At 40.4% G+C, this 14,100-nt stretch overlaps 1 protein-coding gene across 1 annotated transcript in view; it reads left to right on the forward strand.

The window, feature by feature from the left end:
* Positions 1 to 14,100, forward strand: part of egf (epidermal growth factor) — a 28,848-nt gene that overhangs the window by 1,872 nt on the left and 12,876 nt on the right. The window contains exons 2-7 of the mRNA XM_041844843.2: positions 3,076 to 3,275; positions 3,810 to 3,991; positions 4,844 to 5,071; positions 5,561 to 5,763; positions 5,870 to 5,983; positions 6,183 to 6,305. Of these exons, the coding sequence (XP_041700777.1) occupies positions 3,076 to 3,275; positions 3,810 to 3,991; positions 4,844 to 5,071; positions 5,561 to 5,763; positions 5,870 to 5,983; positions 6,183 to 6,305 (1,050 nt within the window). The remainder of the gene's footprint in view (positions 1 to 3,075; positions 3,276 to 3,809; positions 3,992 to 4,843; positions 5,072 to 5,560; positions 5,764 to 5,869; positions 5,984 to 6,182; positions 6,306 to 14,100) is intronic.

The raw sequence follows: 14,100 nt of genomic DNA on the forward strand, positions 1-14,100 counted from the left end.
GGCATGTTAGACTAGATTAGCATGTTGTTTTGGGTCAAGGTCAAGGGAAGAGCTATCGAACACAACACAGCTAGCATGAATGTTTTTAACCTTTTCACCGTGTCGCAAGACAATGTCTGTCTCAGCTGATCTGTTTCCACTTAACAATAAGATATTGGATTCAATCAGTTAACAGCTTCTCTTCCAAACAGCATGAAATAATTATATTAGAGTGAAATATAACATTATTTGGTATGTTACACGCTAATATTATTTTCTACTTCCAATGACTGGAATGTCCAAGACAGTCTTCACTGACATATGAGGATGTTCACCAGGTGAAAGGAGAGTGTGAAAGCACATGTTGCTAAGAGACGACTGTTTTATTGGGAAGCAGCCAGAGCTGCCTTGAACTCCGCCCCATTAAAAGCCATCAATATGATTTTAGACAGCAACATTGATTCAACACATTCAACAAAGGTATCAGCACAGAACAGCACACATTGAAAAGGGACTGCCAGTAAAGTTGCAAATTCTATAGCAATCGTGACTTGTGCAGCCCTGGACATCTTTCCGTCAGGAAACTATGTGAGAGTAAGGAGCAAATGGACAGCTATGGATTACAAACTGCCACTATGCACTGTGTACTCACCTTGAATTTCTCTAGAAAATGTAAGGGTATAACCTGAGGTGTAGTGAAATTGTTTTAGATGTCATCATTTCTCAATCAATGTTTGTACTGACAGATGTACAGTGGGGAAAAAAAGTATTTAGTCAGCCACCAATTGTGCAAGTTCTCCCACTTAAAAAGATGAGAGAGGCCTGTAATTTTCATCATAGGTAAACGTCAACTATGACAGACAAAAATAGAAAAAAAAATCCAGAAAATCACATTGTAGGATTTTTTATGAATTTATTGGCATATGATGGTGGAAAATAAGTATTTGGTCAATAACAAAAGTTTCTCAATACTTTGTTATATACCCTTTGTTGGCAATGACACAGGTCAAACGTTTTCTGTAAGTCTTCACAAGGTTTTCACACACTGTTGCTGGTATTTTGGCCCATTCCTCCATGCAGATCTCCTCTAGAGCAGTGATGTTTTGGGGCTGTCGCTGGGCAACACAGACTTTCAACTCCCCTCCAAATATTTTCTATGGGGTTGAGATCTGGAGACTGGCTAGGCCACTCCAGGACCTTGAAATGCTTCTTACGAAGCCACTCCTTCGTTGCCCGGGCGGTGTGTTTGGGATCATTGTCATGCTGAAAGACCCAGCCACGTTTCATCTTCAATGCCCTTGCTGATGGAAGGAGGGTTTCACTCAAAATCTCACGATACATGGCCCCATTCATTCTTTCCTTTACACGGATCAGTCGTCCTGGTCCCTTTGCAGAAAAACAGCCCCAAAGCATGATGTTTCCAACCCCATGCTTCACAGTAGGTATGGTGTTCTTTGGATGCAACTCAGCATTCTTTGTCCTCCAAACATGACAAGTTGAGTTTTTACCAAAAGTTATATTTTGGTTTCATCTGACCATATGACATTCTCCCAATCCTCTTCTGGATCATCCAAATGCACTTCAGACGGGCCTGGACATGTACTGGCTTAAGCAGGGGGACACGTCTCGCACTGCAGGATTTGAGTCCCTGGCGGTGTAGTGTGTTACTGATGGTTGGCTTTGTTACTTTGGTCCCAGCTCTCAGCAGGTCATTCACTAGGTCCCCCCGTGTGGTTCTGGGATTTTTACTCACCGTTCTTGTGATCTTTTTGACCCCACGGGGTGAGATCTTGCATGGAGCCCCAGATCGAGGGAGATTATCAGTGGTCTTGTATGTCTTCCATTTCCTAATAATTGCTCCCACAGTTGATTTCTTCAAACCAAGCTGCTTACCTATTGCAGATTCAGTCTTCCCAGCCTGGTGCAGGTCTACAATTTTGTTTTTGGTGTCCTTTGACAGCTCTTTGGTCTTGGCCATTGTGAAGTTTGGAGTGTGACTGTTTGAGGTTGTGGACAGGTGTCTTTTATACTGATAACAAGTTCAAACAGGTGCCATTAATACAGGTAACGAGTGGAGGACAGAGGAGCCTCTTAAAGAAGAAGTTACAGGTCTGTGAGAGCCAGAAATCTTGCTTGTTTGTAGGTGACCAAATACTTATTTTCCACCATAATTTGCAAATAAATTCATTAAAAATCCTACAATGGGATTTTCTGGATTTTTTTTTCTCAATTTGTCTGTCATAGTTGACGTGTACCTATGATGAAAATTACAGGCCTCTCTCATCTTTTTAAGTGGGAGAACTTGCACAATTGGTGGCTGACTAAATACTTTTTTGCCCCACTGTAGCCTATTGAATATTATTATAGAATATGCATAAAATGCATCCTCCAATTGCAATGTCTGCCTATGCCAAACATATTGTCTCCAGAAACGTTTTTTATACCCTCAAACACCAAGTTAGACACACCTAATTTCAAAATAGGCCAGAATAGATCATTCTTCACGTTTTACCGGTGAAATGTCCAAACTGCGTCTGCATAACACTCATTTGATCTCAAGCAGTTTAATGGGAATATGCATTTAGATCTTCTTCAACTACTGTATCAATGCATATATTCTGCCTAGTAACACGGGCTGTTGAGTTTTGGCCGTATGAGACAAGAAATGCGACTATTCAGCTTCGGCTCCTAAAATCTCACTAGAAATGAGGATGTATTTGAGGTGTAACAGTAATATTATAGGCTTACTATGCTATGGTATTATATTATAGTCATTCATCATTATGTAATCTTGCAGGACATTGATTCAGCTTCAGAACATTTTTCCAGAAATATTTTTAGCAGCTCCGTGTATTCTCAAATTGAAAGCACTCTGGCTGCACTACATTCCTGAGTTTAGCTCAGTTGGTCCCCTCTACTACCTGATTTCAAGTCTTAGGTTACTTCCGGTCCATGATGGGGTCCGGTATGTGTCACTTCTGGAATCCCTAACATCACAGTCCTCCAGGTTTATATTTGTGTTGTCTGATGGGATAATGACCATTATCATACACTATCTACCATCTATGATTGAAAATCTATGTTCCTTTTGGAAAGCTCCAGAGCCCTATCTGATCTTCGGCCATGGTAAGGCTATATACCGGATGGACCTTGATGGAGGGAACCGAAAAAGGGTTGTGACCGGTGTTGGAAAGTCTATTCTACTGGACTTCCACTACACAGAGGGGAGAGTTTACTGGGTCGATAAAAAGACAGGGGTCATCTACAAAGCAGCAATGGATGGAACACAGAGACAGGTGCATCCACATACTACTAGTTCACCTTAAAAAATGAAACAGATTGTCCATATAAGGACAGCCTCAGAGTCACAAGAGTCACAGAGTCACCAACCTCTTCAAAGAGTATATTGATTAACGACACAACACCCCGCCTCCCCCTCCTTCCCCACTGCAAAAAAAAAAAAAAAGTTTAACACTTGGACTTTTCTTACTATCACTGCATTTGCTGATAGCTACTTATTGAGGAAGATTTATGTGCTTACTATGACGGTGATTTGCAGTTGTCTCTCTTAGCTACCTTAAGATGAATGCACTGTAAGTCGCTCTGGATAAGAGCGTCAGCTAAATGACTAAAATGTTAAATGTAATGTCAAATGCTGTCCTAATTTGGACACTGTGACTCTGAAGCTTTCCTAATATGGCCACCGTATCCCATGGACACAGTATTACCTCCTATTTGTCAGTGGTCAATATGCTAATCTCAATTGTATGCGAGGTTGAGTCACTGACATGAATGGTTATAGATCCACAACTGTACTGCATCCTTTTCAGAAGCTGTACTCGTCTGAGAAAGGGATCTCAGGGCTTGCGGTCGACTGGGTTCACAATTTTGTCATCTGGACCAGCGGAGAAATGGGAACTATCAAAAGAGTGGATACAGATGGGAAAAACGAGAGGACTCTTCTAAGACATTTATCTCAGCCAATCTCCATAGCAGTCGCCCCAAATGACAGGTTACACCATATATTATCTCAACATGTATCTCTGTTTGTTTTCAAGTAACTATGAGTAAGATTAGCGCACTGATGACAAACATTCCAATGCAGTTCCTTAGAGTTACCCACCATCTTGTTTGTGGGTTACTATAATGCTGGGCCTTTAAAGGGTCCTTGCCTCTTTTAACACTGCTGGCACATAGGTGTAATCTGGCAGATTGCCTCTCACTTACCTCCACTCTCTGGTCAGAGAAAAAGGGAGCCATTTTGACCCTCAGAGACGATTGCTTCATGCCAGACAAGTATAAGTGAAGTACACCGAAACACAGATACATATACATGAACATGAAATGTTCTCCTGTTCACTAATGTGTTCCACACTGAATGTTCCTAATATTAAGTTGCTCCCCCTTTTGCCCTCAGAACAGCCTCAATTCGTTGGGGCATACCATACCCCGTTCAAAGGCACATAAATATTTTCACCCTCTGAATGGCACACATACACAATCCATGTCTCAAATGTCTCAAAGCTTTGAAATCCTTCTTAAACCTGTCTCCTGCCCTTCATCTACACTGACTGAAGTGGATTTAACAAGTGACATCAATAAGGGATCATAGCTTCCACCTGGATTCACCTGGTCAGTCTATGTCATGGAAAGAGCAGGCGTTCCTAATGTTTTGTACACTCAGTGTTGTGTACATTCAATCTAACCTTGTATTTATATGGATGGATACATTTGGTGTAATCACCAATACCCAGACATTTCATGTGTACTTGGTTAGGCATGTCTGGGCATGTCCTCTTACCTGATTTAAACTCTTCAATGTGGGCCACTTCCTTATCCCTAAAACCACTATGCCTTTCCTCAGATTTATATTCTGGCTGTCCGACGGGATCACACCCAGTATTCAGAGGTCGGATGTAGCAGGAGAGATGATCACTACAGTGCTGAAGATTCCGGAGAGACTGGGAGTGCTGACGGTCGACCGGACGGACAAGAGACTGTTCTGGGTCCAGTTCAGTCTGGAGGGAGAAAGTGCCATTGGGTCGTGTGACTACAACGGGAATGTTATCAATGTCATTGACCAGCCACTACGGTAAGCAGAATATGTCATTATAGTTATTATGCCACTAATTTGTCAGCACAGGTGACATATATATTTGAAGTCGCAAGTTTACATACACTTAAGTTGGAGTCATTAAAACTTGTTTTTCAACAACTCCACAAATGTGTTGTTAACAAACTATAGTTTTGGCAAGTCGGTTAGGACATCTACTTTGTGCATGACACAAATCATTTTTCCAACAATTGTTTACAGACAGATTATTTCACTTATAATTCACTGTATCACAAGAAGATTGTGAAAAACTGAGTTTAAATGTATTTGGCTAAGGTGTATGTAAACTTCCGACTTCAACTGTAACTACAGTGGTTAAATGTCACTATTTTGACATATTCTAAGGAGACCATGTTGCAATAGGGCAGCTATCTGTATCTGGAACTAGAGCAGTATACTGTATAATTAGATATATCACTTGTAGATCTGTTTATATTATTGCTAACTTCTGAACATTCTTCCCACCAGGTCTCAGTCTTTGGGAATGTCTGTGTTCCTGGAGCACGTCTACTACACTGATATGACATCACGGACCATATGGCAAGTCAATAAGTACTCAGGGGGTGAGGCAGAGAATATCAACCTAAAGCGAATGACACACCCCCCTACTGCTGTCAAGGTGGTACATCCCCTCAACCAGCCAATTGAAGACTCCATGCCTGTCTTTCCAGGTTAGAGTTCAATGTCTTTTAGCTGTTTCTTCAATAAGTTTGGCCCTACTCTATTCCAAAATCTTGAACTCTGTTCTAAACTTATTCTATAACCTTTTTAATGCAGCGTGTGATGGTCGTACAGGAGTGTGTGTGAATGTGTGCTCCAACCCAGCTGAGCAGGGGATCTGCCAGTGCACTAAAGGCTTTGCCCTTAGCAAACATGGGAACTACTGTGAAGGTATGGTATCCATTAATTTAGCACCAATGCTTTTTATGTTATGCTTTGCTATGCTATGATATGCTATGCCATGTGATGTTATGTTATGAAATTGCAGTATTAGCAATTTATTGTATTAATTATTGAGTGTGGAATGGATGATTACCTACAAGGATTACTAAGAAATAATTAGACTAAACATACAATAATTCCATCCTAGATGTTAATGAGTGTGGCCTGTGGGACCACGGCTGTTCCCTGGGCTGTGAGAACATTCCAGGCTCCTACTTCTGCACCTGCCCCAAGGGTTACGCTCTGCTTACTGATAGGAAAACCTGCCAAGGTAAGACAGAGCTTCTGCAAGAAAGCAAATCTCCTTTAATGTCTTTGCTGGTCCTAGACCAATGGTGGTATTGTCTTGTTGATTTGGAAAGTATGGTTATTTACTTCCTAATGTATCTCTTGACAATAATAACATAAGAGAACAGCGCTTTGTTGTACATATTGTGTGTTTGGACTTTGTGATTGTGTGCAATGCCAGTTAATATTGTGTTCAGTATTGAACACTAGTTACAACAACAAAAAAATATGTTTCATTTATTTTTGGATCCCCATTAGCCGACGCCAATGGCGACAGCTAGTCTTAATGGGGTCTGACAAAATATAACGAAAAATACATTACAGACAAAACACTTTACAATTGACATACATTTAAAAACATTAACGTATAGTGTGTGTGTGTGTGTGTGTGTGTGCATATATCAGTTACTGTGATGGGTGATTTGAAGGAGTCAGGCGCAAAAGGGTAAATCACAGAATACAGAGTTTATTCCGGATAGCGTCAAACAGTCCAGTGCGCAAAACAGACGCAATGGAACAAAACAGGCACACAGGGAAAATATACCCCGGCAATACAAAACACACGGAGCTCAACCGAGCTACTCTCTCCTCACATTAAACAATCACCCACAAGGACAAGGGGGCAGAGGGAACACTTATACACATACTAATGAAGGGATATGAACCAGGTGTGTGTAATAGACAAGACAAAACAAATTGAATGATGAGATGTGATGCCGCAGTGGCTAGAAGGCCGGTGACGACGAACGCCGAAGCCTGCCCGAACAAGGAGAGGAGGCAGCTTCGGAGGAAGTCATGACAGTTACACATACATGTCAGTAAATACACACAACAAGTAGGTCGTTGTGCCGTGAGGTGTTGCTTTATTAGTTTTTTGAAACCAGATTTGCTGTTCAATTGCGCTATATAAGATGGAAAGGAGTTCCATGCACTCATGGCTCTGTATAATACTGTACATTTCCTTGAATTTGTTCTGGACCTGGGGACTGTGAAAAGACCCGAGTGTGTAAGTTGACTATACAAACAATTAGACATTTCCAACACATTAATGTGTCTTATAAAAACAACAAGTGAGGCAGTCAGTCTTTCCTCAACTCTTAGCTAAGAGAGACTGGAATGCATAGTATTAATATTAGTCCTCTGATTACATTGAAGAGCAAGACGTGCCGCTCTGTTCAGGATCAGCTGCAGCTTAACTAGGTGTTTCTTTGCAGCACTTGACCATATGACTGGACAATAATCAAGATAAGATACAACAAGAGCCTGCAGGACTTGCTTTGTGGAATGTGGTGTCAAAAAAGCAGAGCATCTCTTTACTACGGACAGACCTCTCCCCATCTTTACAACCATTGAATCTATATGTTTTGACCATGACAGTTTACAATCTAAGGTAACACCAAGTAATTGAGTCTCCTCAACTTGTTCAACAGCCACACCATTCATTACCAGCATCAGCTGAGGTCTAGAATTTAGGGAATTATTTGTACCAAATACAATGCTCTTAGTTTTAAAGATGTTCAGGACCAGTTTATTACTGGCCTCCCATTTCAAAACAGACTGCAACTCTTTGTTAAGGGTTTCAGTGATTTCATTAGCTGTGGTTGCTGATGCTTATATGGTTGAATCATCAGCATACATGGACACAAATGCTTTGTTTAATGCCAGTGCAGGGTAGAGGGCCTAGAGAGCTGCCCTGCGGTACACCACACTTTACATTAGAGAAGCCTCCATTAAAGAAAACCCTCTGGTTTATATTAGATAGATAGCGCTGAATCAACGATATGGCAGATGTTGAAAAGCCATAACACATGTTTTCTCAACAACAGGTTATGGTCAATAATATCAAAGGATGCACTGAAATATAACAGTACAGCTCCCACAATCTTATTATTATCAATTTCTTTCAACCAATCATCAGTAATTTGTGTCAGTGCAGTACATGTTCAGTGCCCTTCTCTATAAGCATGCTGAAAGTCTGTTGTTAATTTGTTTACAGAGAAGTAACATTGTATTTGGTCAAACTCCATTTTTTCCAACAGTTTGCTAAGAGCTGGCAGCAAGCTGATGTGTCTGCTGTTAGAACCAGTAAAGGCCACTTTACCACTCTTGGGTAGCGGAATGACTTTGGCTTCCCTCCAGGCCTGAGGACAAAGACTTTCCTCTAGGCTTAGATTAAAGATATGACAGATAGGAGAGCTATAGAGTCAGCCACCATCCTCAGTAGATTTCCATCTAAGTTGTCAATGCCAGGAGATTTGTCATTAATGATCGATAACAATTCATTTTCTTCATTTTCTTTTTTATACGAGTACAATGGCTCACTGTTCGTTGTTGTCATTTCCTGTCTAAGTTTGCCCACTTTACCAATAAAGTAATCATTAAAATAATTGGCAACATCAAATGGTTTTGTGATGAATAAGCCATCTGATTTGACGAAAATAATTTGACTTTCTGCCAGTAATTTCATTTAAAGTACTCCAAAGCTTCCATCATTCTTTTTATCATTGATCTTGGCTTCATAATACATTTTCTTCTTCTTTTTGTTGAGTTTAGTCACATAATTTCTCAATTTGCAGAAAGTCAGTCAGTCAGAGGTGCAGCCAGACTTCTTAGCCACTTATTTTGCCCCATCTCTTTCAGCCATACCGTTTTTCAATTCCTTTCAATTCCTCATCATGAAGCCTTATCAGTTTTAACAGTAAGTTTCTTAACATGTGCATGTTTATCAATAATTGGAAGAAGTAATGTAATAAATTCATCAAGTGCAGCATCTGGATGCTCCTTATTAATTACATCAGACCAACAAATATTTTTAACATCATCCACATGAGTCACAGCTACATCTTTTGTATGATCTCTTATACACTATTTTAGGCCCATCTTTTGGAACTTTGGCGTTCCTGGATATAGCCACTATATTGTGATCACTGCATCCAATGGGTACGGATACAGCTTTAGAACAAAGTTCTACAGTATTAGTAAAAATGTGATCAATACATGTGGATAATCTTGTTCCTGTAGTGTTTGTAAACACACTGGTAGGTTGATTAATACCTGAACCAGATTACAGGCACTGGTTACAGTGAGAAGCTTCCTCTTGAGCGGACAACTTGATGAAAACCAGTCAATATTCAGGTCCCCAAGAAAGTAGACCTCTCTGTTTAAATCACGTACACTATCAAGCATTTCACACATATTATTTAGATACTGACTGTTAGCACTTGGTGGCCTATCGCAACACCCCAAAAGAACCACAACACTTCAATAACACTTGACATATGATCTTCTCTAAGCATTACAGGCATATGGTTCTGAATATATACAGCAACACCTCCCCCATAAGCATTCCTGTCTCTTCAATAGATGTTAGATCCTTGTATTGCTACTGCTGTATCATCAAATTAATTATCTAAGTGAGTCTCAGAAATGGCTAATATATGAATGTTATCTGATGTTTGCAAGTTATTGATTTCATGAACCTTATTTCTAAGGCAACATACATTAATATTGGCTATTTTCAGCCCTTTCCTGGGTATCTTATCAGAGATAGACATAATATGGAAAAGAGCAAACAAAGCAAGAAAAAAAATACATTCAGCAGTCCATTAATCAGTTGGTATGTGTAAGTGTATGTGTGTGCTGCGGTGTTAAAGCTACAAACCCATATTCTTGGCTCTCTAAATCCCTTCCTGGCTTTTGGGAGGGAGGGTGGACAATGAGCCTGTCATAGCGGATGTAAGCAACGTCCCCACGTGCTCTGGCAGCTTTCATGGCTGGAATAAGTTATTTCCTCTTCTGGCGCACAGCTTCAGGATAGTCCTTGTTGAGGAAGATATACATTCCTCTCAAGTTCTTGGCTCTTTCCAGAACAGCTACCTTGTCCTTGAACCTCAGGAACTTGACCACTATCGGCCTGGGCCTGTCACCTGGGCCGGTGGTGGGTTTTCCAGTCCTGTGGGCGCGCTCCACCTCAATCTTCCTGTGGTCCATCTTCAGTTTCTCAGAGATCATTTCCATCACTTTGTCCTTGGACTCTGTCCAGGTCTTAGGTGGAGATTCTGCAATTCCGTCCACAGCCATGTTGTTCCGCCTTGATTGTCCCTCGAGATATTCTGATTTCTCCGTCATTGTTATCATGGATTCACATACAGAACTGATGTCCTCTCTCAATGACTTACAGCTTGCTGTCATCTTGCCGTTCTCCTATTTAAACCCATCGAGCTGACCCTGGGAGAACTGCAAACTGTTCTTAAGGTCCTATTACTTGACTCCACCAGTATTTGGACAAAACACTTGAAGCTATTTTCTTGTTGTTGTAACAACTGCTTGTAGAACTAGTTTTGTTTGTTTAAAAGATCATTTACCTGTGATAGAGAGACACCACGGTCCTCAACGGTACTCCCGCCGGCATTGGTCTTTGTCATGGTAACAACAGTAGGTTACGATGTTACTCCTCGCAGTTCCAGACAGGGCAGGTCGCAGGGAAGATGGAAAACAACAACAACAAACAGCAGGGATCTAGACAGCCACAAGCCCGAGACAATCCGCGGTCCCAGCCAAAGTGGCTAACTGCGTCGCGGGCTGCGTTCAAGCCCACTAGCTTGATAGGCAGCTAGCTAGCAGCAAGGATAGCTGCTGAGCCAAACAGCTCCTCAGACCCAACAGAATCATTGGACAGATAGTAGTGGTCTCAGCAACTGATGCCAATCGCGTTGTGGGATCCAAACTCAAAAGGTAGCTAGCTAGTAACCCAACTTTTTAACCCAATAATTTCAAAACTTTCTGAAACAACAAACTTTCCAAAACAACAAACCGAGCTCTCCCTCAATCTGAGTTCAACAGGAAGCGTTACATCATATGCTGTGGTATTTGTACACATTCGTCCTTAAACCGCCTTTTGTGGTATTTGGGTCCCCTTTGCGACAGGTATCAAAGGCCCTGTCTTGGTCGCCTAGACTTCACGTTGACCCTTGAAGTCTTATAAATGAGTGGGTCAAGCAGATCACATACTGAGGCTAGGTGCCAACTCTCATCCAGGTTATATAGGTCAAACCACAGACTCTTAGTGGTGGGGACTTAGTCCTGTGACTGGCTTTATGTTATAGTCTGGGAGAGGGTCACAGGAGAGTAAGATATGTAAGGTAGACAGAGAAAATGAAATCTTATTGTGTAGTAGATGTGTGTAGTAGACTGAGTGTACAAAACATTATGAACACCTTCCTAATATTGAGTTGCACCCCGTTTTGCCCTCAGAACAGCCTCAATTTGTCGGGGCATGGACTCTAAAAGGTGTTGAAAGCATTCCACAGGGATGCTGGCCCATATTGCCTCCAATACTTCCCACAGTTGTGTCAAGTTGGCTGGATGTCCTTTGGGTGGTGGACCATTCTTGATACTCATGGGAAACTTTTGAGCGTGAAAAACCCAGTAGCGTTGCAGTTCTTGACATACTCAAACCGGTGCGTATGGCACCTACTACCATACCCCGTTCAAAGGCATTTAATATTTTGTCTCTTAATGTCACACATACACAATCAATGCCTCAATTATCTCAAAAATCATTCTTTAATCTGTCTCTTCCCCTTCATCTACACTGATTTACGTATATTTACAGGTGACATCAATAAGGGATCATAGCTTTCACCTGGATTCACCTGGTCAGTCTATGTCTTGGAAAGAACAGGTGTTCCTAATGTTTTCTACACTCAGTGTACAGTATATGGTAGCCTAATAGCCTTTAAAAGCTAGTGTATGTAGGCACTTTCGGTCAATGGCTTGGCAATGCTCAAACTTTCAGTGGTGCATTCAATTACTCATGAGAAAAATGTAATGAATTAATAGATTATACAAACAAATACAAGTTAATTGGTTTAACCCACATACTAGAATTATGACACAAGATTACATACAGAGGTATAAGTACTGCATAAGTACTGTAGTGAGAGTTTGTTTGCACTCAACTGCAAGCAGTTCATTTTCCTGATAATTGTGACAACCTGCATAGTGGTTACAGTGTTTATCTTTAAGGGTCTTAAAGTAACATTCAACCCAAGGCCCTATTTTTGATTCCAGGTCCAGAGCTAAGAATGGGATAATAAAATGTGAAAGTAACAATTTTCAAGATGGTTTCATTAGAATATGTCACAACAGTGAAATTTAACCATGAAGCAATAAAGCACAAGAGAACACCTTCCTAATATTGAGTTGCGCGCGAAGGTGTTCCCAATGTTTGGTATACTCAGTGTATGTGGAGGGCAGATATACAAGATGGCGTATTGAATATACAGCGGCACAAATCACCTCAAGATAAAAACATAATATTAAATATCAGTAAGTTAGACTAAATATTAGCACTTCATATATTCGAGGGTAATAACATTCAATCTGGATAATAACACAAAACAAATTATAAGGCTAGAGAAATGTATCGACAAATATTACAACAACACGCAACACCCAAACATTGCGGAAGATAAACAAGGAGAATCAATCTGATAGAGAAAACGTGACTCAACTGATACAGATGATTTATGCTTTTCACAACTGGGACTGGTAAATGTGGAAAGCGACCTGTTATTATAATAATAATAATAATAGGCCTAATAATAATATGCCATTTAGCAGACGCTTTTATCGAAAGCGACTTACAGTCATACGTGCATAAATTTATTTGAAGTCGATAAATGACAAACTGGGCATACTAGAGTGGGTCAGTATGTAAAAGATGTAAAAGAGTTGAAGGCAAGTCTTGAAATGAGTGACGGAAAAGCTGCGATAATGGAGAGTGACACAAAAAAACTAAAAGGGACAGTCACTAGAATGGAAACGGACGTTAAGGAACTTAAAAAGGATAACAACTTTCTGAGAGAAGCCTTACTAGACATACAAACTAGATCGATGAGAGAAAATCTAGTACTTACGGGTATCCAGGAAAAAGAGGGAGAGATTACAGAAAAATTGTGAAGGACTTCTTTCTTACAGCACTTCAAATCCCACTCGCGGCTGTCGACAAAATCCAACTCGAACGTGTACACCGTTTCGGACAAAGAGGACAGAGATATGAGCGTCCAAGTGTTGTCAAATTTGCTTTTTTTAAGGATAAAGTCATGGTTAAAAGCTTAGGTAAAATACTTGCTGGCACGAAAATAGGCATGAATGATCAGGTCCCAAGGGAGATTGTAGAACGGCGCAAAATTCTGTACCCAATCTTCAAGGAATATAGATTAAAAGGGAAGCGTGTTGCTCTCATTGTCGATAAACTGTATATTGACAACCAAATGTTCCACGACACAAAGACTACTCCATGGCTATTCTGAAAGTTCTAATAGAGTAGTCGAATAATGGAACACCCAATACTAGCCATGGTAGGGATTGTAATAATAAAGCACATTTATACTAGGTATAGTATTTTATAAAGGGATAAGACGGTATTACAAGAAAAGATAACAAGCAAAATAATACATCTTCAAATATAACTAAATTAGAACTCAAGTACTCAATCAACACAGTGGAGATAAAAACATAGCAAACAGAAGACATAGAAGGCACAGTATGTGGGTATGTGTGGATGAATTGTGATGGAAAGTGTGGTGTGCGTTTTTGTGTTTGAAAAAGTGTGGCATTAAGTGAGTGAGAAAGGAAATGGTTTCATATCCCAGAACCAATGTGTGTCTGTGAGCAGGGGTTGTGAGAGAGAGAGCTTTTAATTTTGTACAGATGAGGGATATACATTTTAAAATATAGTATACATCTAATAATTGTTTTATTGTCCTATCATG

The sequence above is a fragment of the Coregonus clupeaformis genome, chromosome 2 (genome assembly GCF_020615455.1).
Source record: "Coregonus clupeaformis isolate EN_2021a chromosome 2, ASM2061545v1, whole genome shotgun sequence".
Lineage (NCBI taxonomy): Eukaryota > Metazoa > Chordata > Actinopteri > Salmoniformes > Salmonidae > Coregonus > Coregonus clupeaformis.